Genomic DNA, 23,883 nt, shown 5'->3' with positions numbered 1-23,883 from the left:
TTAATAAGTTAGTGGCAACCATACTCCGGGACGTGCTATCAGTGATCTGTAACAATCCTCCGGAGATTATGAGCGGGGAATTCAAATTCCCCAACGGATTATGTGATCATACAATGAGCAGAAACCTTGGTAACGCTCAGCCTTCAGTGATGTACATGGATGTATTTCCTCTCCCGTTTAACTCCTTACTTACCGTTTTCCAGCTGATCTTTTCTTTACCAGAGTATCCACAGATGCGGCACCTTCACCCCAGGCCCCGGAAGCGCTGTGTCCCCTATACACTGCACACAATGTATACGCTGTGTATATACAGGACAGGAGTTGTAGGGAACAGAACCAACACAGAACCGGCTCTTAGGAGGAGGATGTGGGGGCTCTTAGAAGAGCCTTTGGGTGTGTGGACAGATGCGGAGGAGCGGAGTTTACAGTCCTGGCACAGCTGACTAGCCGCTTCCTGGATCTATGGGGAAATGGCCATTATCTGCCCCAATCACTGCACAAAGTCCTCCTTCAATAAGGGCTAATTTCCACTGATCTGCAGATTATTATGAGGCTGAGTTCTGCGAGCGACACAATCTGCACTGACAGTCTGGTGGGTGAGGGGTTAATCCCTGTCAGTGCTTCTCCCCCGCTCCATCTGCACAGGCGGAGGCTCCTCACTCACCGCTTATTATCCTGTGCGGATCCCCTGCGGTGTCCGCGCTGATCCTATCACAGCCCGACTGAGACAAGTCTCCTATGTTCTGCCCGGAGCCTGATGTGACGCGGCCGGGTCCCGGGACACTAAGGAGTTAATGGGGGCGGATGTTCCTGTATCTGGGATTGGTCGGCGCCTGTGGAGGTCTCTCGCTCATTGGCTGATGACAGATCCGTTGCTGGTTTTGAATTTCCCGCTTATTCGCTGTACCCTGTCCGTCGGATTATTACCGGCCCCTCTGCTCTAGCGGCGATCGCTGTGTATACCGGTGGGGGTAGCTCTACCCCGCTGATAATACCGGGTCCTGTCCTCCCAGCTGTCTGCCCCCGAACACGGGGATCGGTCGCCAGTATTATTCTGAGGAGGTTATAATAGTCTTCAGAGGCGCCATCCATCCGAAACATTACTGTCCAGGACGTGGTCATCACATAGGAGTCTCCGTACCCGGTACACGGGGCGTCCATCTATCCAGCTGCCTCATGCCGCCACATTCCCTGTACACGGATCTGATCAGGAAATCATCACTGCGGATATATCCCCCATAAATCCATGGGGAGCAGACGCGGCCCCAGTATGTCAGGCCCCGGGAGAAAGGGAGGAGCTAATGTAGATTATCTAAGCCCCGCCCCGGATATGCGTCATCTCTGTAGTTCTCTCTCTGGTCCATTCTTCCTCCATATAAAGGAGCAGTCCGTGCGGCTCATGAATCTGTTTTTGCTCACTGACTGCAGAAGATGTCTGGTCGCGGTAAAGGAGGGAAAGGTCTCGGGAAGGGCGGCGCCAAGCGGCACAGGAAGGTGCTCCGGGATAACATCCAGGGCATTACCAAGCCTGCCATCCGCCGTCTCGCTCGCAGAGGAGGCGTCAAGCGCATCTCCGGCCTCATCTATGAGGAGACTCGCGGCGTCCTGAAAGTCTTCCTGGAGAACGTGATCCGTGACGCCGTCACCTACACCGAGCACGCCAAGAGGAAGACCGTCACCGCCATGGACGTGGTGTACGCGCTGAAGCGCCAGGGCCGCACTCTCTACGGCTTCGGAGGTTAATTGTTCTCTTCTGTCCTCACCCCAAAGGCTCTTATCAGAGCCGCCCACATCTTCTAAGAAAAAGCCATGACCTCTAATATGTGCCATCAGCGGCTGAACCAGAAGGGCGTCCGGATATACAGCGGTATATGGGGGCAACTACGGATGGAATATAGACCGCGCTATATACATTCCAGCACTGGACACTTACTGCTCTATACCGCTATATCACAGTATGCAGCACTATATGGGGGTACAAAGAACTGTCTAGAAGGACACGTTTCTATATAGAGGTATTTATTTCTACATGGAAGGTTTACAGCTGTATTTGGGGATTACAGGGGGCATATAGCGCTATATGGGGGTAGACGGAGCCGTAGGTGGAGTCCGACTGCTCACAGGAAATGTCCCTCATTAGTGTCTGATACTCCGCTGTGAGCTCTACATGTAGATAGCACGTCCCGGAGTATCGGGGGGACGGCGGCCTCTGCCGGTGATTCTCCACATCAGTGACGGCGGCCTCTCCCGGAGGACGATCCCGTGTGCGGCGGATCAGGAGGACCGGACTCCGCGCTGTAATCTCCACCGACCACTCAGGTCTCAGGTTATTTGGAGAATCATGAACTAAACCGAATCATGCTATACCAGATGAGTGAGATTCCAGAATATCAGATCTGGGGAGCAAAGGGTTAAATCCAGGCGCCACTGATCCCAGCGACTCGCTGAGAAGTGACAGATCAGTAGTGACGGCTCCGAGCTGTAGAGGAGCTCAGCCCCGGATCTCACCATCACCCTCCTCAGCCTTCACCTCTATGGCGCCACCTGCTGTTTGTCCCGTCGCTAGAGACCCGGGCTGTGCAGCCGCAGACACGGCGGGAAGACTGGAGAGGACACAGGAGCATGGACGTCGCTCGGTGTCGGGTCGGACGATCCGGTCTTGTATATTGATCCCCCGCTGGATCCCTGATTAGTGGCGCAGTATCCGCAGAAGCAGCGCTGGACATAGCGGAGCCGGTACACGGACTGATCGGTGGCCGCATCCTTCTCGCTCTGTTACTGACGGTTCTCACCAGTTGTTTCTAGTTGGGGAAATGTCGCAGCGATCAGTCCTGGGCTCTGAACAGACAATCTGGTCAGCTGTGAGAGAGGGATCCGGGTGAGGAGCACAGGGGAGAGGCCGAGACCCGATCACTGCTCCTCTGCTTCTTGCAATAGGCGGCGCCTCCGATCACTTGCGACAGTGAGAACATCAGTGAGAGAATCGCACCGACCCGATAGCAAGAAAGTCACAACCGACAGCAAAGTTATCAGGTAGATCACAGGATCTCCTGCGATATAGGATCCTATATGGAAGAATGCAGCACTAAACGGGGTATACATCACCATGCATGGGTAACAACGATACATGGGGGATTCCAGCGCTATATGGAGGTATGAGGTACAACATGGTGTTTGTAGCACTATAAGGGGAGTATATAGCACATATGGACGGAGCGTGTACAGCGCTATATGCGATACACAGCATTATGTGTAAGGTATACAGTGCAATATGAGGGTATACATTGCTATATGGACAAACACCGCCGTATAAGGGGTACGCAGCGGTATATGGGGGTTTACTGCACAATCTGGGGGCACGGCCCATAGAGAGGGGATTCATTTATGGAATAACCAATGAACTGCAGAGGGCGGAGCTTCTGGTGTTGATCACCTGATTCTCTCCCCCAATAGCACAGCGATCTGACCTCAGTGCTCATTTGCATGGGCCGGGTATAAATTCCGCTGCTCTGGGACAATCAGGTCATTTCTATTCTCACTTGTGACAAGAGCTCTTTGCTTTCATTATGGCCGATCCCAAGTCTGCTCCAGCGCCCAAGAAGGGCTCCAAGAAAGCCGTGACCAAGACCCCGAAGAAGGACGGCAAGAAGCGGAGGAAGAGCAGGAAGGAGAGCTACGCCATCTACGTGTACAAGGTGCTGAAGCAGGTCCACCCCGACACCGGCATCTCCTCCAAGGCCATGGGCATCATGAACTCCTTCGTCAACGACATCTTCGAGCGCATCGCAGGGGAAGCCTCCCGCCTGGCTCACTACAACAAGCGCTCCACCATCACCTCCCGGGAGATCCAGACCGCCGTGCGCCTGCTGCTGCCCGGAGAGCTGGCCAAGCACGCCGTGTCCGAGGGCACCAAGGCCGTCACCAAGTACACCAGCGCCAAGTGATCGCTCCGTGCTCCGCTCCTCACCACAAAGGCTCTTCTAAGAGCCGCCCACACCCTCACTATAAGAGCCCCCGCACCCTCACTATAAGAGCCCCCTCACTATAAGAGCCGCCCCCGCACCCTCACTATAAGAGCCGCCCACACCCTCACTATAAGAGCTGCCCACACCCTCACTATAAGCCACCCACACCCTCACTATAAGAGCCCCCGCACCCTCACTATAAGAGCCCCCCGCACCCTCACTATAAGAGCCCCCCCACACCCTCACTAGAAGAGCCACCCGCACCCTCACTATAAGAGACACCCGCAGCCTCACTATAAGAGACACCCGCAGCCTCACTATAAGAGCCCTCCACACCCTCACTATAAGAGCCACCCACACCCTCACTATAAGAGCCACCCACACCCTCACTATAAGAGCCTCCCACACCCTCACTATAAGAGACACCCACACCCTCACTATAAGAGACACCCACAGCCTCACTATAAGAGCCACCCACACCCTCACTATAAGAGCCACCCACACCCTCACTATAAGAGCCGCCCACACCCTCACTATAAGAGCCCTCCACACCCTCACTATAAGAGCCACCCACACCCTCGCTATAAGAGCCCTCCACACCCTCGCTATAAGAGCCCCCGCACCCTCACTATAAGAGCCCTCCACACCCTCACTATAAGAGCCACCCACACCCTCACTATAAGAGCCCTCCACACCCTCACTATAAGAGCCCCCCACACCCTCACTATAAGAGCCCTCCACACCCTCACTATAAGAGCCCCCGCACCCTCACTATAAGAGCCCTCCACACCCTCACTATAAGAGCCACCCACACCCTCACTATAAGAGCCACCCACAGCCTCACTATAAGAGCCCTCCACACCCTCACTATAAGAGCCCCCGCACCCTCACTATAAGAGCCCCCCACACCCTCACTATAAGAGACACCCGCAGCCTCACTATAAGAGCCCCCCGCACCCTCACTATAAGAGCCGCCCGCACCCTCACTATAAGAGCCGCCCGCACCCTCACTATAAGAGCCGCCCGCACCCTCACTATAAGAGCCTCCCACACCCTCACTATAAGAGCCACCCACAGCCTCACTATAAGAGCCCCTCACACCCTCACTATAAGAGCCACCCACACCCTCACTATAAGAGACACCCACAGCCTCACTATAAGAGCCCCTCACACCCTCACTATAAGAGCCACCCACACCCTCACTATAAGAGCCGCCCACACCCTCACTATAAGAGCCGCCCACACCCTCACTATAAGAGCCCTCCACACCCTCACTATAAGAGCCACCCACACCCTCACTATAAGAGCCCCCCACACCCTCACTATAAGAGCCGCCCACACCCTCACTATAAGAGCCGCCCACACCCTCACTATAAGAGCCACCCACACCCTCACTATAAGAGCCCTCCACACCCTCACTATAAGAGCCACCCACACCCTCACTATAAGAGCCCCTAACACCCTCACTATAAGAGCCACCCACACCCTCACTATAAGAGACGCCCACACCCTCACTATAAGAGCCACCCACACCCTCACTATAAGAGCCCCTCACACCCTCACTATAAGAGCCACCCACACCCTCACTATAAGAGCCACCCACAGCCTCACTATAAGAGCCCTCCACACCCTCACTATAAGAGACACCCGCAGCCTCACTATAAGAGCCCCCCGCACCCTCACTATAAGAGCCGCCCGCACCCTCACTATAAGAGCCGCCCGCACCCTCACTATAAGAGCCACCCACACCCTCACTATAAGAGCCTCCCACACCCTCACTATAAGAGCCACCCACAGCCTCACTATAAGAGCCCCTCACACCCTCACTATAAGAGCCACCCACACCCTCACTATAAGAGACACCCACAGCCTCACTATAAGAGCCCCTCACACCCTCACTATAAGAGCCACCCACACCCTCACTATAAGAGCCGCCCACACCCTCACTATAAGAGCCCTCCACACCCTCACTATAAGAGCCACCCACACCCTCGCTATAAGAGCCCTCCACACCCTCACTATAAGAGCCCCCGCACCCTCACTATAAGAGCCCTCCACACCCTCACTATAAGAGCCACCCACACCCTCACTATAAGAGCCCTCCACACCCTCACTATAAGAGCCCCCCACACCCTCACTATAAGAGACACCCGCACCCTCACTATAAGAGCCGCCCACACCCTCACTATAAGAGCCCTCCACACCCTCACTATAAGAGCCACCCACACCCTCACTATAAGAGCCCCCTCACTATAAGAGCCGCCCCCGCACCCTCACTATAAGAGCCGCCCACACCCTCACTATAAGAGCTGCCCACACCCTCACTATAAGCCACCCACACCCTCACTATAAGAGCCCCCGCACCCTCACTATAAGAGCCCCCCGCACCCTCACTATAAGAGCCCCCCCACACCCTCACTAGAAGAGCCACCCGCACCCTCACTATAAGAGACACCCGCAGCCTCACTATAAGAGACACCCGCAGCCTCACTATAAGAGCCCTCCACACCCTCACTATAAGAGCCACCCACACCCTCACTATAAGAGCCACCCACAGCCTCACTATAAGAGCCCTCCACACCCTCACTAAAAGAGCCTCCCACACCCTCACTATAAGAGACACCCGCAGCCTCACTATAAGAGCCCCCCACACCCTCACTATAAGAGCCGCCCACACCCTCACTATAAGAGCTGCCCACACCCTCACTATAAGCCACCCACACCCTCACTATAAGAGCCCCCGCACCCTCACTATAAGAGCCCCCCGCACCCTCACTATAAGAGCCCCCCCACACCCTCACTAGAAGAGCCACCCGCACCCTCACTATAAGAGACACCCGCAGCCTCACTATAAGAGACACCCGCAGCCTCACTATAAGAGCCCTCCACACCCTCACTATAAGAGCCCTCCACACCCTCACTATAAGAGCCACCCACACCCTCACTATAAGAGCCACCCACAGCCTCACTATAAGAGCCCTCCACACCCTCACTATAAGAGCCTCCCACACCCTCACTATAAGAGCCCTCCACACCCTCACTATAAGAGCCACCCACACCCTCGCTATAAGAGCCCTCCACACCCTCACTATAAGAGACACCCACAGCCTCACTATAAGAGCCCCTCACACCCTCACTATAAGAGCCACCCACACCCTCACTATAAGAGCCACCCACAGCCTCACTATAAGAGCCCTCCACACCCTCACTATAAGAGCCACCCACACCCTCACTATAAGAGCCACCCACAGCCTCACTATAAGAGCCCTCCACACCCTCACTATAAGAGCCTCCCACACCCTCACTATAAGAGCCCTCCACACCCTCACTATAAGAGCCACCCACACCCTCGCTATAAGAGCCACCCACACCCTCACTATAAGAGACACCCACAGCCTCACTATAAGAGCCCCTCACACCCTCACTATAAGAGCCGCCCACACCCTCACTATAAGAGCCGCCCACACCCTCACTATAAGAGCCCTCCACACCCTCACTATAAGAGCCACCCACACCCTCGCTATAAGAGCCCTCCACACCCTCGCTATAAGAGCCCCCGCACCCTCACTATAAGAGCCCTCCACACCCTCACTATAAGAGCCACCCACACCCTCACTATAAGAGCCCTCCACACCCTCACTATAAGAGCCCCCCACACCCTCACTATAAGAGCCCTCCACACCCTCACTATAAGAGCCCCCGCACCCTCACTATAAGAGCCCTCCACACCCTCACTATAAGAGCCACCCACACCCTCACTATAAAAGCCACCCACAGCCTCACTATAAGAGCCCTCCACACCCTCACTATAAGAGCCCCCGCACCCTCACTATAAGAGCCCCCCACACCCTCACTATAAGAGACACCCGCAGCCTCACTATAAGAGCCCCCCGCACCCTCACTATAAGAGCCGCCCGCACCCTTACTATAAGAGCCGCCCGCACCCTCACTATAAGAGCCGCCCGCACCCTCACTATAGGAGCCTCCCACACCCTCACTATAAGAGCCCCCGCACCCTCACTATAAGAGCCCCCCACACCCTCACTATAAGAGCTGCCCACACCCTCACTATAAGCCACCCACACCCTCACTATAAGAGCCCCCGCACCCTCACTATAAGAGCCCCCCGCACCCTCACTATAAGAGCCCCCCCACACCCTCACTAGAAGAGCCACCCGCACCCTCACTATAAGAGACACCCGCAGCCTCACTATAAGAGACACCCGCAGCCTCACTATAAGAGCCCTCCACACCCTCACTATAAGAGCCACCCACACCCTCACTATAAGAGCCACCCACAGCCTCACTATAAGAGCCCTCCACACCCTCACTATAAGAGCCTCCCACACCCTCACTATAAGAGACACCCGCAGCCTCACTATAAGAGCCCCCCGCACCCTCACTATAAGAGCCCCCGCACCCTCACTATAAGAGCCCCCCACACCCTCACTATAAGAGCCGCCCACACCCTCACTATAAGAGCTGCCCACACCCTCACTATAAGCCACCCACACCCTCACTATAAGAGCCCCCGCACCCTCACTATAAGAGCCCCCCGCACCCTCACTATAAGAGCCCCCCGCACCCTCACTATAAGAGCCCCCCCACACCCTCACTAGAAGAGCCACCCGCACCCTCACTATAAGAGACACCCGCAGCCTCACTATAAGAGACACCCGCAGCCTCACTATAAGAGCCCTCCACACCCTCACTATAAGAGCCACCCACACCCTCACTATAAGAGCCACCCACAGCCTCACTATAAGAGCCCTCCACACCCTCACTATAAGAGCCTCCCACACCCTCACTATAAGAGACACCCGCAGCCTCACTATAAGAGCCCCCCGCACCCTCACTATAAGAGCCGCCCGCACCCTCACTATAAGAGCCGCCCGCACCCTCACTATAAGAGCCACCCACACCCTCACTATAAGAGCCTCCCACACCCTCACTATAAGAGCCACCCACAGCCTCACTATAAGAGCCCCTCACACCCTCACTATAAGAGCCACCCACACCCTCACTATAAGAGACACCCACAGCCTCACTATAAGAGCCCCTCACACCCTCACTATAAGAGCCACCCACACCCTCACTATAAGAGCCGCCCACACCCTCACTATAAGAGCCCTCCACACCCTCACTATAAGAGCCACCCACACCCTCGCTATAAGAGCCCTCCACACCCTCGCTATAAGAGCCCCCGCACCCTCACTATAAGAGCCCTCCACACCCTCACTATAAGAGCCACCCACACCCTCACTATAAGAGCCCTCCACACCCTCACTATAAGAGCCCCCCACACCCTCACTATAAGAGCCCTCCACACCCTCACTATAAGAGCCCCCGCACCCTCACTATAAGAGCCCTCCACACCCTCACTATAAGAGCCACCCACACCCTCACTATAAGAGCCACCCACAGCCTCACTATAAGAGCCCTCCACACCCTCACTATAAGAGCCCCCGCACCCTCACTATAAGAGCCCCCCACACCCTCACTATAAGAGACACCCGCAGCCTCACTATAAGAGCCCCCCGCACCCTCACTATAAGAGCCGCCCGCACCCTCACTATAAGAGCCGCCCGCACCCTCACTATAAGAGCCGCCCGCACCCTCACTATAAGAGCCTCCCACACCCTCACTATAAGAGCCACCCACAGCCTCACTATAAGAGCCCCTCACACCCTCACTATAAGAGCCACCCACACCCTCACTATAAGAGACACCCACAGCCTCACTATAAGAGCCCCTCACACCCTCACTATAAGAGCCACCCACACCCTCACTATAAGAGCCGCCCACACCCTCACTATAAGAGCCGCCCACACCCTCACTATAAGAGCCCTCCACACCCTCACTATAAGAGCCACCCACACCCTCACTATAAGAGCCCCCCACACCCTCACTATAAGAGCCGCCCACACCCTCACTATAAGAGCCGCCCACACCCTCACTATAAGAGCCACCCACACCCTCACTATAAGAGCCCTCCACACCCTCACTATAAGAGCCACCCACACCCTCACTATAAGAGCCCCTAACACCCTCACTATAAGAGCCACCCACACCCTCACTATAAGAGCCGCCCACACCCTCACTATAAGAGCCACCCACACCCTCACTATAAGAGCCGCCCACACCCTCACTATAAGAGCCCCTCACACCCTCACTATAAGAGCCACCCACACCCTCACTATAAGAGCCGCCCACACCCTCACTATAAGAGCCGCCCACACCCTCACTATAAGAGCCCTCCACACCCTCACTATAAGAGCCCCCGCACCCTCACTTTAAGAGCCCCCCACACCCTCACTATAAGAGCCACCCACAGCCTCACTATAAGAGCCCTCCACACCCTCACTATAAGAGCCCCCGCACCCTCACTATAAGAGCCTCCCACACCCTCACTATAAGAGACACCCGCAGCCTCACTATAAGAGCCCCCCGCACCCTCACTATAAGAGCCGCCCGCACCCTCACTATAAGAGCCGCCCGCACCCTCACTATAAGAGCCACCCACAACCTCACTATAAGAGCCACCCACACCCTCACTATAAGAGCCTCCCACACCCTCACTATAAGAGCCACCCACAGCCTCACTATAAGAGCCACCCACACCCTCACTATAAGAGACACCCACAGCCTCACTATAAGAGCCCCTCACACCCTCACTATAAGAGCCACCCACACCCTCACTATAAGAGCCGCCCACACCCTCACTATAAGAGCCCTCCACACCCTCACTATAAGAGCCACCCACACCCTCGCTATAAGAGCCCTCCACACCCTCGCTATAAGAGCCCCCGCACCCTCACTATAAGAGCCCTCCACACCCTCACTATAAGAGCCACCCACACCCTCACTATAAGAGCCCTCCACACCCTCACTATAAGAGCCCCCCACACCCTCACTATAAGAGCCCTCCACACCCTCACTATAAGAGCCCCCGCACCCTCACTATAAGAGCCCTCCACACCCTCACTATAAGAGCCACCCACACCCTCACTATAAGAGCCACCCACAGCCTCACTATAAGAGCCCTCCACACCCTCACTATAAGAGCCCCCGCACCCTCACTATAAGAGCCCCCCACACCCTCACTATAAGAGACACCCGCAGCCTCACTATAAGAGCCCCCCGCACCCTCACTATAAGAGCCGCCCGCACCCTCACTATAAGAGCCGCCCGCACCCTCACTATAAGAGCCTCCCACACCCTCACTATAAGAGCCACCCACAGCCTCACTATAAGAGCCCCTCACACCCTCACTATAAGAGCCACCCACACCCTCACTATAAGAGACACCCACAGCCTCACTATAAGAGCCCCTCACACCCTCACTATAAGAGCCACCCACACCCTCACTATAAGAGCCGCCCACACCCTCACTATAAGAGCCGCCCACACCCTCACTATAAGAGCCCTCCACACCCTCACTATAAGAGCCACCCACACCCTCACTATAAGAGCCCCCCACACCCTCACTATAAGAGCCGCCCACACCCTCACTATAAGAGCCGCCCACACCCTCACTATAAGAGCCACCCACACCCTCACTATAAGAGCCCTCCACACCCTCACTATAAGAGCCACCCACACCCTCACTATAAGAGCCCCTAACACCCTCACTATAAGAGCCACCCACACCCTCACTATAAGAGACGCCCACACCCTCACTATAAGAGCCACCCACACCCTCACTATAAGAGCCCCTCACACCCTCACTATAAGAGCCACCCACACCCTCACTATAAGAGCCACCCACAGCCTCACTATAAGAGCCCTCCACACCCTCACTATAAGAGACACCCGCAGCCTCACTATAAGAGCCCCCCGCACCCTCACTATAAGAGCCGCCCGCACCCTCACTATAAGAGCCGCCCGCACCCTCACTATAAGAGCCACCCACACCCTCACTATAAGAGCCACCCACACCCTCACTATAAGAGCCTCCCACACCCTCACTATAAGAGCCACCCACAGCCTCACTATAAGAGCCCCTCACACCCTCACTATAAGAGCCACCCACACCCTCACTATAAGAGACACCCACAGCCTCACTATAAGAGCCCCTCACACCCTCACTATAAGAGCCACCCACACCCTCACTATAAGAGCCGCCCACACCCTCACTATAAGAGCCCTCCACACCCTCACTATAAGAGCCACCCACACCCTCGCTATAAGAGCCCTCCACACCCTCACTATAAGAGCCCCCGCACCCTCACTATAAGAGCCCTCCACACCCTCACTATAAGAGCCACCCACACCCTCACTATAAGAGCCCTCCACACCCTCACTATAAGAGCCCCCCACACCCTCACTATAAGAGACACCCGCACCCTCACTATAAGAGCCGCCCACACCCTCACTATAAGAGCCCTCCACACCCTCACTATAAGAGCCACCCACACCCTCACTATAAGAGCCCTCCACACCCTCACTATAAGAGCCCCCGCACCCTCACTATAAGAGCCCTCCACACCCTCACTATAAGAGCCACCCACACCCTCACTATAAGAGCCACCCACAGCCTCACTATAAGAGCCCTCCACACCCTCACTATAAGAGCCCCCGCACCCTCACTATAAGAGCCCCCCACACCCTCACTATAAGAGACACCCGCAGCCTCACTATAAGAGCCGCCCGCACCCTCACTATAAGAGCCTCCCACACCCTCACTATAAGAGCCACCCACAGCCTCACTATAAGAGCCCCTCACACCCTCACTATAAGAGCCACCCACACCCTCACTATAAGAGACACCCACAGCCTCACTATAAGAGCCCCTCACACCCTCACTATAAGAGCCACCCACACCCTCACTATAAGAGCCGCCCACACCCTCACTATAAGAGCCGCCCACACCCTCACTATAAGAGTCCTCCACACCCTCACTATAAGAGCCACCCACACCCTCACTATAAGAGCCCCCCACACCCTCACTATAAGAGCCGCCCACACCCTCACTATAAGAGCCACCCACACCCTCACTATAAGAGCCCTCCACACCCTCACTATAAGAGCCACCCACACCCTCACTATAAGAGCCCCTCACACCCTCACTATAAGAGCCACCCACACCCTCACTATAAGAGCCGCCCACACCCTCACTATAAGAGCCACCCACACCCTCACTATAAGAGCCGCCCACACCCTCACTATAAGAGCCCCTCACACCCTCACTATAAGAGCCACCCACACCCTCACTATAAGAGCCGCCCACACCCTCACTATAAGAGCCGCCCACACCCTCACTATAAGAGCCCTCCACACCCTCACTATAAGAGCCCCCGCACCCTCACTTTAAGAGCCCCCCACACCCTCACTATAAGAGACACCCGCAGCCTCACTATAAGAGCCCCCCGCACCCTCACTATAAGAGCCGCCCGCACCCTCACTATAAGAGCCGCCCGCACCCTCACTATAAGAGCCCTCCATACCCTCACTATAAGAGCCACCCACACCCTCACTATAAGAGCCACCCACAGCCTCACTATAAGAGCCCTCCACACCCTCACTATAAGAGCCCCCGCACCCTCACTATAAGAGCCCCCCACACCCTCACTATAAGAGACACCCGCAGCCTCACTATAAGAGCCGCCCGCACCCTCACTATAAGAGCCTCCCACACCCTCACTATAAGAGCCACCCACAGCCTCACTATAAGAGCCCCTCACACCCTCACTATAAGAGCCACCCACACCCTCACTATAAGAGACACCCACAGCCTCACTATAAGAGCCCCTCACACCCTCACTATAAGAGCCACCCACACCCTCACTATAAGAGCCGCCCACACCCTCACTATAAGAGCCGCCCACACCCTCACTATAAGAGTCCTCCACACCCTCACTATAAGAGCCACCCACACCCTCACTATAAGAGCCCCCCACACCCTCACTATAAGAGCCGCCCACACCCTCACTATAAGAGCCACCCACACCCTCACTATAAGAGCCCTCCACACCCTCACTATAAGAGCCACCCACACCCTCACTATAAGAGCCCCTCACACCCTCACTATAAGAGCCACCCACACCCTCACTATAAGAGCCGCCCACACCCTCACTATAAGAGCCACCCACACCCTCACTATAAGAGCCGCCCACACCCTCACTATAAGAGCCCCTCACACCCTCACTATAAGAGCCACCCACACCCTCACTATAAGAGCCGCCCACACCCTCACTATAAGAGCCGCCCACACCCTCACTATAAGAGCCCTCCACACCCTCACTATAAGAGCCCCCGCACCCTCACTTTAAGAGCCCCCCACACCCTCACTATAAGAGACACCCGCAGCCTCACTATAAGAGCCCCCCGCACCCTCACTATAAGAGCCGCCCGCACCCTCACTATAAGAGCCGCCCGCACCCTCACTATAAGAGCCCCCCGCACCCTCACTATAAGAGCCACCCGCACCCTCACTATAAGAGCCACCCGCACCCTCACTATAAGAGCCACCCACAGCCTCACTATAAGAGCCCCTCACACCCTCACTATAAGAGCCACCCACACCCTCACTATAAGAGCCACCCACAGCCTCACTATAAGAGCCCCCGCACCCTCACTATAAGAGCCCCCCACACCCTCACTATAAGAGACACCCGCAGCCTCACTATAAGAGCCCTCCACACCCTCACTATAAGAGCCACCCACAGCCTCACTATAAGAGCCCCTCACACCCTCACTATAAGAGCCACCCACACCCTCACTATAAGAGACACCCACAGCCTCACTATAAGAGCCCCTCACACCCTCACTATAAGAGCCACCCACACCCTCACTATAAGAGCCGCCCACACCCTCACTATAAGAGCCGCCCACACCCTCACTATAAGAGCCCTCCACACCCTCACTGTAAGAGCCACCCACACCCTCACTATAAGAGCCCCCCACACCCTCACTATAAGAGCCGCCCACACCCTCACTATAAGAGCCCTCCACACCCTCACTATAAGAGCCACCCACACCCTCACTATAAGAGCCCCTCACACCCTCACTATAAGAGCCGCCCACACCCTCACTATAAGAGCCGCCCACACCCTCACTATAAGAGCCACCCACACCCTCACTATAAGAGCCGCCCACACCCTCACTATAAGAGCCCCTCACACCCTCACTATAAGAGCCACCCACACCCTCACTATAAGAGCCGCCCACACCCTCACTATAAGAGCCGCCCACACCCTCACTATAAGAGCCCTCCACACCCTCACTATAAGAGCCCCCGCACCCTCACTATAAGAGCCCCCCACACCCTCACTATAAGAGACACCCGCAGCCTCACTATAAGAGCCCCCCGCACCCTCACTATAAGAGCCGCCCGCACCCTCACTATAAGAGCCCCCCGCACCCTCACTATAAGAGCCAAACGCACCCTCACTATAAGAGCCACCCACACCCTCACTATAAGAGCCACCCACAGCCTCACTATAAGAGCCCCTCACACCCTCACTATAAGAGCCACCCACACCCTCACTATAAGAGCCACCCACAGCCTCACTATAAGAGCCCCCCACACCCTCACTATAATTGACACCCGCAGCCTCACTATAAGAGCCCTCCACACCCTCACTATAAGAGCCACCCACACCCTCACTATAAGAGACACCCACAGCCTCACTATAAGAGCCCCTCACACCCTCACTATAAGAGCCACCCACACCCTCACTATAAGAGCCGCCCACACCCTCACTATAAGAGCCCTCCACACCCTCACTATAAGAGCCACCCACACCCTCACTATAAGAGCCCTCCACACCCTCACTATAAGAGCCCCCGCACCCTCACTATAAGAGCCCCCCACACCCTCACTATAAGAGACACCCGCACCCTCACTATAAGAGCCGCCCACACCCTCACTATAAGAGCCCTCCACACCCTCACTATAAGAGCCACCCACACCCTCACTATAAGAGCCCTCCACACCCTCACTATAAGAGCCCCCGCACCCTCACTATAAGAGCCCTCCACACCCTCACTATAAGAGCCACCCACACCCTCACTATAAGAGCCACCCACAGCCTCACTATAAGAGCCCTCCACACCCTCACTATAAGAGCCCCCGCACCCTCACTATAAGAGCCCCCCACACCCTCACTATAAGAGACACCCGCAGCCTCACTATAAGAGCCCCCCGCACCCTCACTTTAAGAGCCGCCCGCACCCTCACTATAAGAGCCGCCCGCACCCTCACTATAAGAGCCACCCACACCCTCACTATAAGAGCCTCCCACACTCTCACTATAAGAGCCACCCACAGCCTCACTATAAGAGCCACCCACACCCTCACTATAAGAGACACCCACAGCCTCACTATAAGAGCCCCTCACACCCTCACTATAAGAGCCGCCCACACCCTCACTATAAGAGCCGCCCACACCCTCACTATAAGAGCCGCCCACACCCTCACTATAAGAGCCCTCCACACCCTCACTATAAGAGCCACCCACACCCTCACTATAAGAGCCCTCCACACCCTCACTATAAGAGCCCCCGCACCCTCACTATAAGAGCCCCCCACACCCTCACTATAAGAGACACCCGCAGCCTCACTATAAGAGCCCCCCGCACCCTCACTATAAGAGCCGCCCGCACCCTCACTATAAGAGCCCCCCGCACCCTCACTATAAGAGCCACCCGCACCCTCACTATAAGAGCCACCCACACCCTCACTATAAGAGCCACCCACAGCCTCACTATAAGAGCCCCCGCACCCTCACTATAAGAGCCCCCCACACCCTCACTATAAGAGACACCCGCAGCCTCACTATAAGAGCCCTCCACACCCTCACTATAAGAGCCCCCGCACCCTCACTATAAGAGCCGCCCGCACCCTCACTATAAGAGCCACCCACACCCTCACTATAAGAGCCCCTCACACCCTCACTATAAGAGCCACCCACACCCTCACTATAAGAGACACCCACAGCCTCACTATAAGAGCCCCCGCACCCTCACTATAAGAGCCCTCCACACCCTCACTATAAGAGCCACCCACACCCTCACTATAAGAGCCCTCCACACCCTCACTATAAGAGCCCTCCACACCCTCACTATAAGAGCCACCCACACCCTCACTATAAGAGCCGCCCACACCCTCACTATAAGAGCCGCCCACACCCTCACTATAAGAGCCCTCCACACCCTCACTATAAGAGCCCTCCACACCCTCACTATAAGAGCCACCCACACCCTCACTATAAGAGCCCTCCACACCCTCACTATAAGAGCCCCCGCACCCTCACTATAAGAGCCCCCCACACCCTCACTATAAGAGACACCCGCAGCCTCACTATAAGAGCCCCCCCGCACCCTCACTATAAGAGCCGCCCGCACCCTCACTATAAGAGCCCTCCACACCCTCACTATAAGAGCCCCCGCACCCTCACTATAAGAGCCCCCCACACCCTCACTATAAGAGACACCCGCAGCCTCACTATAAGAGCCCCCCCACCCTCACTATAAGAGCCGCCCACACCCTCACTATAAGAGCCGCCCACACCCTCACTATAAGAGCCCTCCACACCCTCACTATAAGAGCCCTCCACACCCTCACTATAAGAGCCACCCACACCCTCACTATAAGAGCCCTCCACACCCTCACTATAAGAGCCGCCCGCACCCTCACTATAAGAGACACCCGCAGCCTCACTATAAGAGCCCTCCACACCCTCACTATAAGAGCCCCCGCACCCTCACTATAAGAGCCGCCCGCACCCTCACTATAAGAGCCACCCACACCCTCACTATAAGAGCCCCTCACACCCTCACTATAAGAGCCACCCACACCCTCACTATAAGAGACACCCACAGCCTCACTATAAGAGCCCCCGCACCCTCACTATAAGAGCCCTCCACACCCTCACTATAAGAGCCACCCACACCCTCACTATAAGAGCCCTCCACACCCTCACTATAAGAGCCCTCCACACCCTCACTATAAGAGCCACCCACACCCTCACTATAAGAGCCGCCCACACCCTCACTATAAGAGCCGCCCACACCCTCACTATAAGAGCCCTCCACACCCTCACTATAAGAGCCCTCCACACCCTCACTATAAGAGCCACCCACACCCTCACTATAAGAGCCCTCCACACCCTCACTATAAGAGCCCCCGCACCCTCACTATAAGAGCCCCCCACACCCTCACTATAAGAGACACCCGCAGCCTCACTATAAGAGCCCCCCCGCACCCTCACTATAAGAGCCGCCCGCACCCTCACTATAAGAGCCCTCCACACCCTCACTATAAGAGCCCCCGCACCCTCACTATAAGAGCCCCCCACACCCTCACTATAAGAGACACCCGCAGCCTCACTATAAGAGCCCCCCCACCCTCACTATAAGAGCCGCCCACACCCTCACTATAAGAGCCGCCCACACCCTCACTATAAGAGCCCTCCACACCCTCACTATAAGAGCCCTCCACACCCTCACTATAAGAGCCACCCACACCCTCACTATAAGAGCCCTCCACACCCTCACTATAAGAGCCCCCGCACCCTCACTATAAGAGCCGCCCGCACCCTCACTATAAGAGACACCCGCAGCCTCACTATAAGAGCCGCCCACACCCTCACTATAAGAGCCACCCGCACCCTCACTATAAGAGACACCCACACCCTCACTATAAGAGCCCCCGCACCCTCACTATAAGAGCCCTCCACACCCTCACTATAAGAGCCACCCACACCCTCACTATAAGAGCCCTCCACACCCTCACTATAAGAGCCCCCCACACCCTCACTATAAGAGACACCCGCACCCTCACTATAAGAGACACCCACACCCTCATTATAAGAGCCCCCGCACCCTCACTATAAGAGCCCTCCACACCCTCACTATAAGAGCCACCCACACCCTCACTATAAGAGCCGCCCACACCCTCACTATAAGAGCCCTCCACACCCTCACTATAAGAGCCACCCACACCCTCACTATAAGAGCCCTCCACACCCTCACTATAAGAGACACCCGCACCCTCACTATAAGAGCCGCCCACACCCTCACTATAAGAGCCCTCCACACCCTCACTATAAGAGCCACCCACACCCTCACTATAAGAGCCCTCCACACCCTCACTATAAGAGCCACCCACACCCTCACTATAAGAGCCACCCACACCCTCACTATAAGAGCCCTCCACACCCTCACTATAAGAGCCACCCACACCCTCACTATAAGAGCCCCCCACAGCCTCACTATAAGAGCCCTCCACACCCTCACTATAAGAGCCCCCCACACCCTCACTATAAGAGCCACCCACAGCCTCACTATAAGAGCCCTCCACACCCTCACTATAAGAGCCCCCGCACCCTCACTATAAGAGCCCCCCACACCCTCACTATAAGAGACACCCGCAGCCTCACTATAAGAGCCCTCCACACCCTCACTATAAGAGCCACCCACACCCTCACTATAAGAGCCACCCACAGCCTCACTATAAGAGCCCTCCACACCCTCACTATAAGAGCCCCCGCACCCTCACTATAAGAGCCCCCCACACCCTCACTATAAGAGACACCCGCAGCCTCACTATAAGAGCCCTCCACACCCTCACTATAAGAGCCGCCCACACCCTCACTATAAGAGCCACCCACACCCTCACTATAAGAGCCACCCACACCCTCACTATAAGAGCCCTCCACACCCTCACTATAAGAGCCGCCCGCAGCCTCACTATAAGAGCCACCCACAGCCTCACTATAAGAGCCGCCCCACAGCCTCACTATAAGAGCCCCCCCACACCATCACTATAAGAGCCGCCCGCACCCTCACTATAAGAGCCCCCCACACCCTCACTATAAGAGAGGGAAATGTACAGAACAGAACAATATTGGAGCAGAACTGTATTGGAGCAGAACAATATTGTATCATACAATTATTAGGTTCTGTAGAAGGACGTAGATCTGGGGATTTATTATGATGGAATATAGGCTGAACTGGATGGACAAATGTCTTTTTTCGGCCTTACTAACTATGTTACTATGTACGATCATGTGTAGAAGATTGCTGAGAGTTCCCTGCTCAGAACATTACTCTGTGGTGTCGGGATCTCACAGATCAGGCAGTTACATTATCGGCCGTCACATCCTCCTCACAGGATTCCTGCTCACCGATCGTCCTTCTGTTCTATCACTTTTCCTCCCCGCTTCATCCAGTGTCAGGACTGGCGGCTCTCGGGCAATAAATCCGCAGGTAGAAGCTCCAAGAATGAGGAGGGAACAACGAATCATAGGAGAAATATCCCAATATAATCGCAGGATAGGATCCTCTAGCACCAGATGTAATAATGTATAACGATCGTCATAGATCTCATAGGGTTAATATGAGGTGAGATAAAACCACTGCAGTGCAGAGAGCTCCGAGCACAAGTCTGACTGTAAGATGCCCCGAGCACTGGTGACTCCATCACAGCACAAATGCGGTTTCTTCATATTGATCTATAAATATAACGCGGATTTACAGGGGAACGGGCTGTACTGTAATATTCTCCTGATCACATCCGTGTGGGGTGAATAGGGCAGCGAATATTCACAGGGAATGTGGCGGCATGAGGCAGCTGGATAGATGGACGTCCTGTGTACCGGGTACGGAGACTCCTGTGTGATGACCACGTCCTGGACACTAATGTTTCGGATGGATGGCGCCTCTGAAGACTATTATAACCTTCCCAGAGTAATAATGGCGACCGATCCCCGTGTTTGGGGCAGACAGCTGGGAGGACAGGACCCGGTATTATCAGCGATCGCCTCTAGAGCAGCAGAGGGGCCGGTAATAATCCGACCGACAAAGAAAAGCGGTTGAGCGGGAAATTCAAAACCACTAACGGATCTGTCATCAGCCAATGAGCAGAGATACAACTGCAGGCGCCGACCAATCCCAGACACAGGTATATCCGCCCCCATTAACTCATTAGTGTCCGTGTGTGCTGACTCCCCACTACACACTTGCTTTACAGAAGCGGCGACTTCCCCCACCCGGGACCGGCAGCGTCACATCAGGCTCCGGGCAGAACACAGGAGAGTTGTCTCAGTCGGGCTGTGATAGGATCAGCGCGGACACCGCAGGGGATCTGCACAGGATAATAAGCGGGTGAGTGAGGAGCCTCCGCCTGTGCAGATGGAGCGGGGGAGAAGCGCTGACAGGGATTAACCCCTCACCCGCCAGACTGTCATTGCAATTTATGGCTGATAGAAGACACAAGTCCAACAAGTGCAAACTACAAATCAACAGAATATTTCTGCCTTTCCTTCTGCTCCAGGACAAATATCTGTTTTCACCCCTTATCTACTGTGTTCACAGCAAACGTTTTCTATTGGGTGAGAAACTCATTTGAGCAAGGAGCGGTAATAAGCCCCGCCCTCTGTAGGTCATTGGTGGATCTCCAAGACTCTTCTCCATTTTCAGCTTCAGATCCGTCCAATGACAGGAGAGCGGGGCGGGGCAGAAGACTATATAAGGCGACACAGCACAGTCTCTTCTCCACACGATTTTCTGTCTTTAGTTATTTGACGTTATCGCCATCATGTCTGGACGCGGCAAACAAGGAGGAAAGGTCCGTGCTAAGGCCAAGACCCGCTCATCCCGGGCAGGACTGCAGTTCCCGGTCGGCCGTGTGCACAGGCTTCTCCGCAAGGGCAACTACGCAGAGAGAGTCGGCGCCGGCGCTCCGGTCTATCTGGCCGCTGTGCTGGAGTATCTGACCGCGGAGATTCTGGAATTGGCCGGTAATGCCGCCCGGGACAACAAGAAGACCCGCATCATCCCCCGACACCTGCAGCTGGCGGTGCGCAATGACGAGGAGCTGAACAGGCTGCTGGGTGGGGTGACCATTGCCCAGGGGGGCGTCCTGCCCAACATCCAGGCCGTGCTGCTGCCCAAGAAGACCGAGAGCAGCAAGAAGAGCAAGTGAGCGACACTGACCCTGTATCATCCACACAACACAAAGGCTTTTTTAAGAGCCCCCACACCGTCACCACAAGAGCCGGCGCCGCCTATCTCGGGGGTCCTCACATGAGGCTGATGGTTCATACACCATTGCCGCCACCAGTTCGTGTGTTCCTGCGTTCACATTTTCACAGAATAATAGATGAATGTCAATCCGACATGAAGTCTCAGACCTTCAGGTTGGAGTGTCGTCTGCGAAGCTCGCAGGAAATGTCCCTCATTAGTGTCTGATACTCCGCTTAGTGGCATAGTTCTGAGACCTGGTATCGCTGAAGGGTTAACACTGGCAGGCTTGTGATAGAACTTGATCCTACATTTCCTTAGTAAAACTTGACTCACAAAGAAGCGGCTTTCTTCTTATGCACGGCTGTGTGCAGGGAAGTGACCGGCTTTATCCACTAGCAGTCCCAGTATGGATGATTCCTGAGAGGGTAGTGCTTCCGAACCAGCAATGGATGATGATCACGAGAGAAGACGTTACACCACGTTCACACTCAGTATTTGTAGCCAAAACCATGAGTGGAACAATCGGAGGAAAAGTATAATAGAAACACGTCACCCACTCCTGGTTTTGGCTGATAAATATTGATGTGAAATACTGACCGAATACTGAACGTGTGATCGTTGACTAAGGAGCAGAAACGACCCGATTAGTGAAGATCCGGCTACCAGTATGAGGGAAGAGGGGCAGAAGATAATCAGCGCTGACACCACAAGGAATCTGTATCGAATATTACATGGGAGAGTGAGGAGCCTCCTGTGTTGAGGGGCTGACATTTCATCACAAAGGCTATTTTTCAGAGCCATCACCTTGTCCCCTGCAGATCTGTATGATCAGAGCCCGTGTATCTCCTGACGCTTCCACATTATAGTGTGTACAGGGAGCAGCAGAGCAGTGCAACAGTGAATGGGGAATCTGCCTCCATGTCCGCTAGGGCCGCGCTGTGTCCTGACCGCACCAGTCACATCCAGGCTGCAGTTTAGAAAGTGACAGTCCAGTGTCATTAATGGAGGGAAGGGGCCGTTGATCATCTGAACAGTGATTGGTCGCGGACATCACACAGTTTTGACGGCTCATGTTATTTTATGAACTAGCCAATGGCGTGCAGGGGGCGTGTCCACATGAAGCGTGAATAGGTGCAGAGGAGTATAAATACCCTGTTCCCGCCGCTCCGCTCATCACATCTCTTCTATCCAGAGCTATGGCCAGAACCAAGCAGACCGCCCGTAAATCCACCGGAGGGAAAGCTCCCCGCAAGCAGCTGGCTACTAAGGCCGCCAGGAAGAGCGCTCCCGCCACTGGTGGAGTGAAGAAGCCGCATCGTTACCGGCCGGGGACAGTCGCTCTCCGTGAGATCCGCCGCTACCAGAAATCCACCGAGCTGCTGATACGTAAGCTTCCCTTCCAGCGCCTGGTGAGGGAGATCGCCCAGGACTTCAAAACCGATCTGCGCTTCCAGAGCTCGGCGGTGATGGCGCTGCAGGAGGCCAGCGAGGCTTATCTGGTGGGGCTGTTCGAGGACACCAACCTGTGCGCCATCCACGCCAAGAGGGTCACCATCATGCCCAAAGACATCCAGCTGGCCCGCCGGATCCGCGGGGAGAGAGCCTAGACCTGTCCTCATCTTATGGGGCGCCGACCAATGCACAAAGGCTCTTTTCAGAGCCACCAAATCCTCCCACAGACGAGCTCATTCCTCACATCTGCTTCTGCCCGGAGGGATCACTTGTGCTGGTAACATCTGGTCTCTGGGTCACTCACTGCCCAGTGTGTGGGGGAGTAAATAAGTGTATGCGGAAATGTAATAATCTCATCCCCTCCTGTGTGCGCCCTGATCGGGACCAATGCTAGAATAATCCGCAAAGATCCTGAAGTGTGATGTGACTGCCTGGATGCGGCAATAATGCTCATATGCGATCACACAGGGCGTCTATCCTGCGATATTTCCTGTGA

At 55.2% G+C, this 23,883-nt stretch overlaps 2 protein-coding genes across 2 annotated transcripts; both read left to right on the top strand.

Annotated features, from left to right (window-relative positions):
• Positions 1–21,469: 21,469 nt before the first annotated feature.
• On the top strand, positions 21,470–21,895 carry LOC138641551 (histone H2A type 1-like). Its single transcript, XM_069729015.1, has one exon. It carries the CDS (start codon positions 21,508–21,510, stop codon positions 21,892–21,894), a length of 387 nt encoding a protein of 128 aa, XP_069585116.1. The 5' UTR covers positions 21,470–21,507; the 3' UTR covers position 21,895.
• A 1,236-nt stretch (positions 21,896–23,131) lies between these two features.
• On the top strand, positions 23,132–23,542 carry LOC138641550 (histone H3). The gene has a single exon (XM_069729013.1). It carries the CDS (start codon positions 23,132–23,134, stop codon positions 23,540–23,542), a length of 411 nt encoding a protein of 136 aa, XP_069585114.1.
• Positions 23,543–23,883: the final 341 nt, after the last annotated feature.

The sequence above is a fragment of the Ranitomeya imitator genome, chromosome 6 (assembly GCF_032444005.1).
Source record: "Ranitomeya imitator isolate aRanImi1 chromosome 6, aRanImi1.pri, whole genome shotgun sequence".
NCBI classification, from domain to species: domain Eukaryota; kingdom Metazoa; phylum Chordata; class Amphibia; order Anura; family Dendrobatidae; genus Ranitomeya; species Ranitomeya imitator.
Note: the sequence above shows the minus strand (reverse complement) of the source record. Positions and strands in the feature narration are given on the sequence as shown.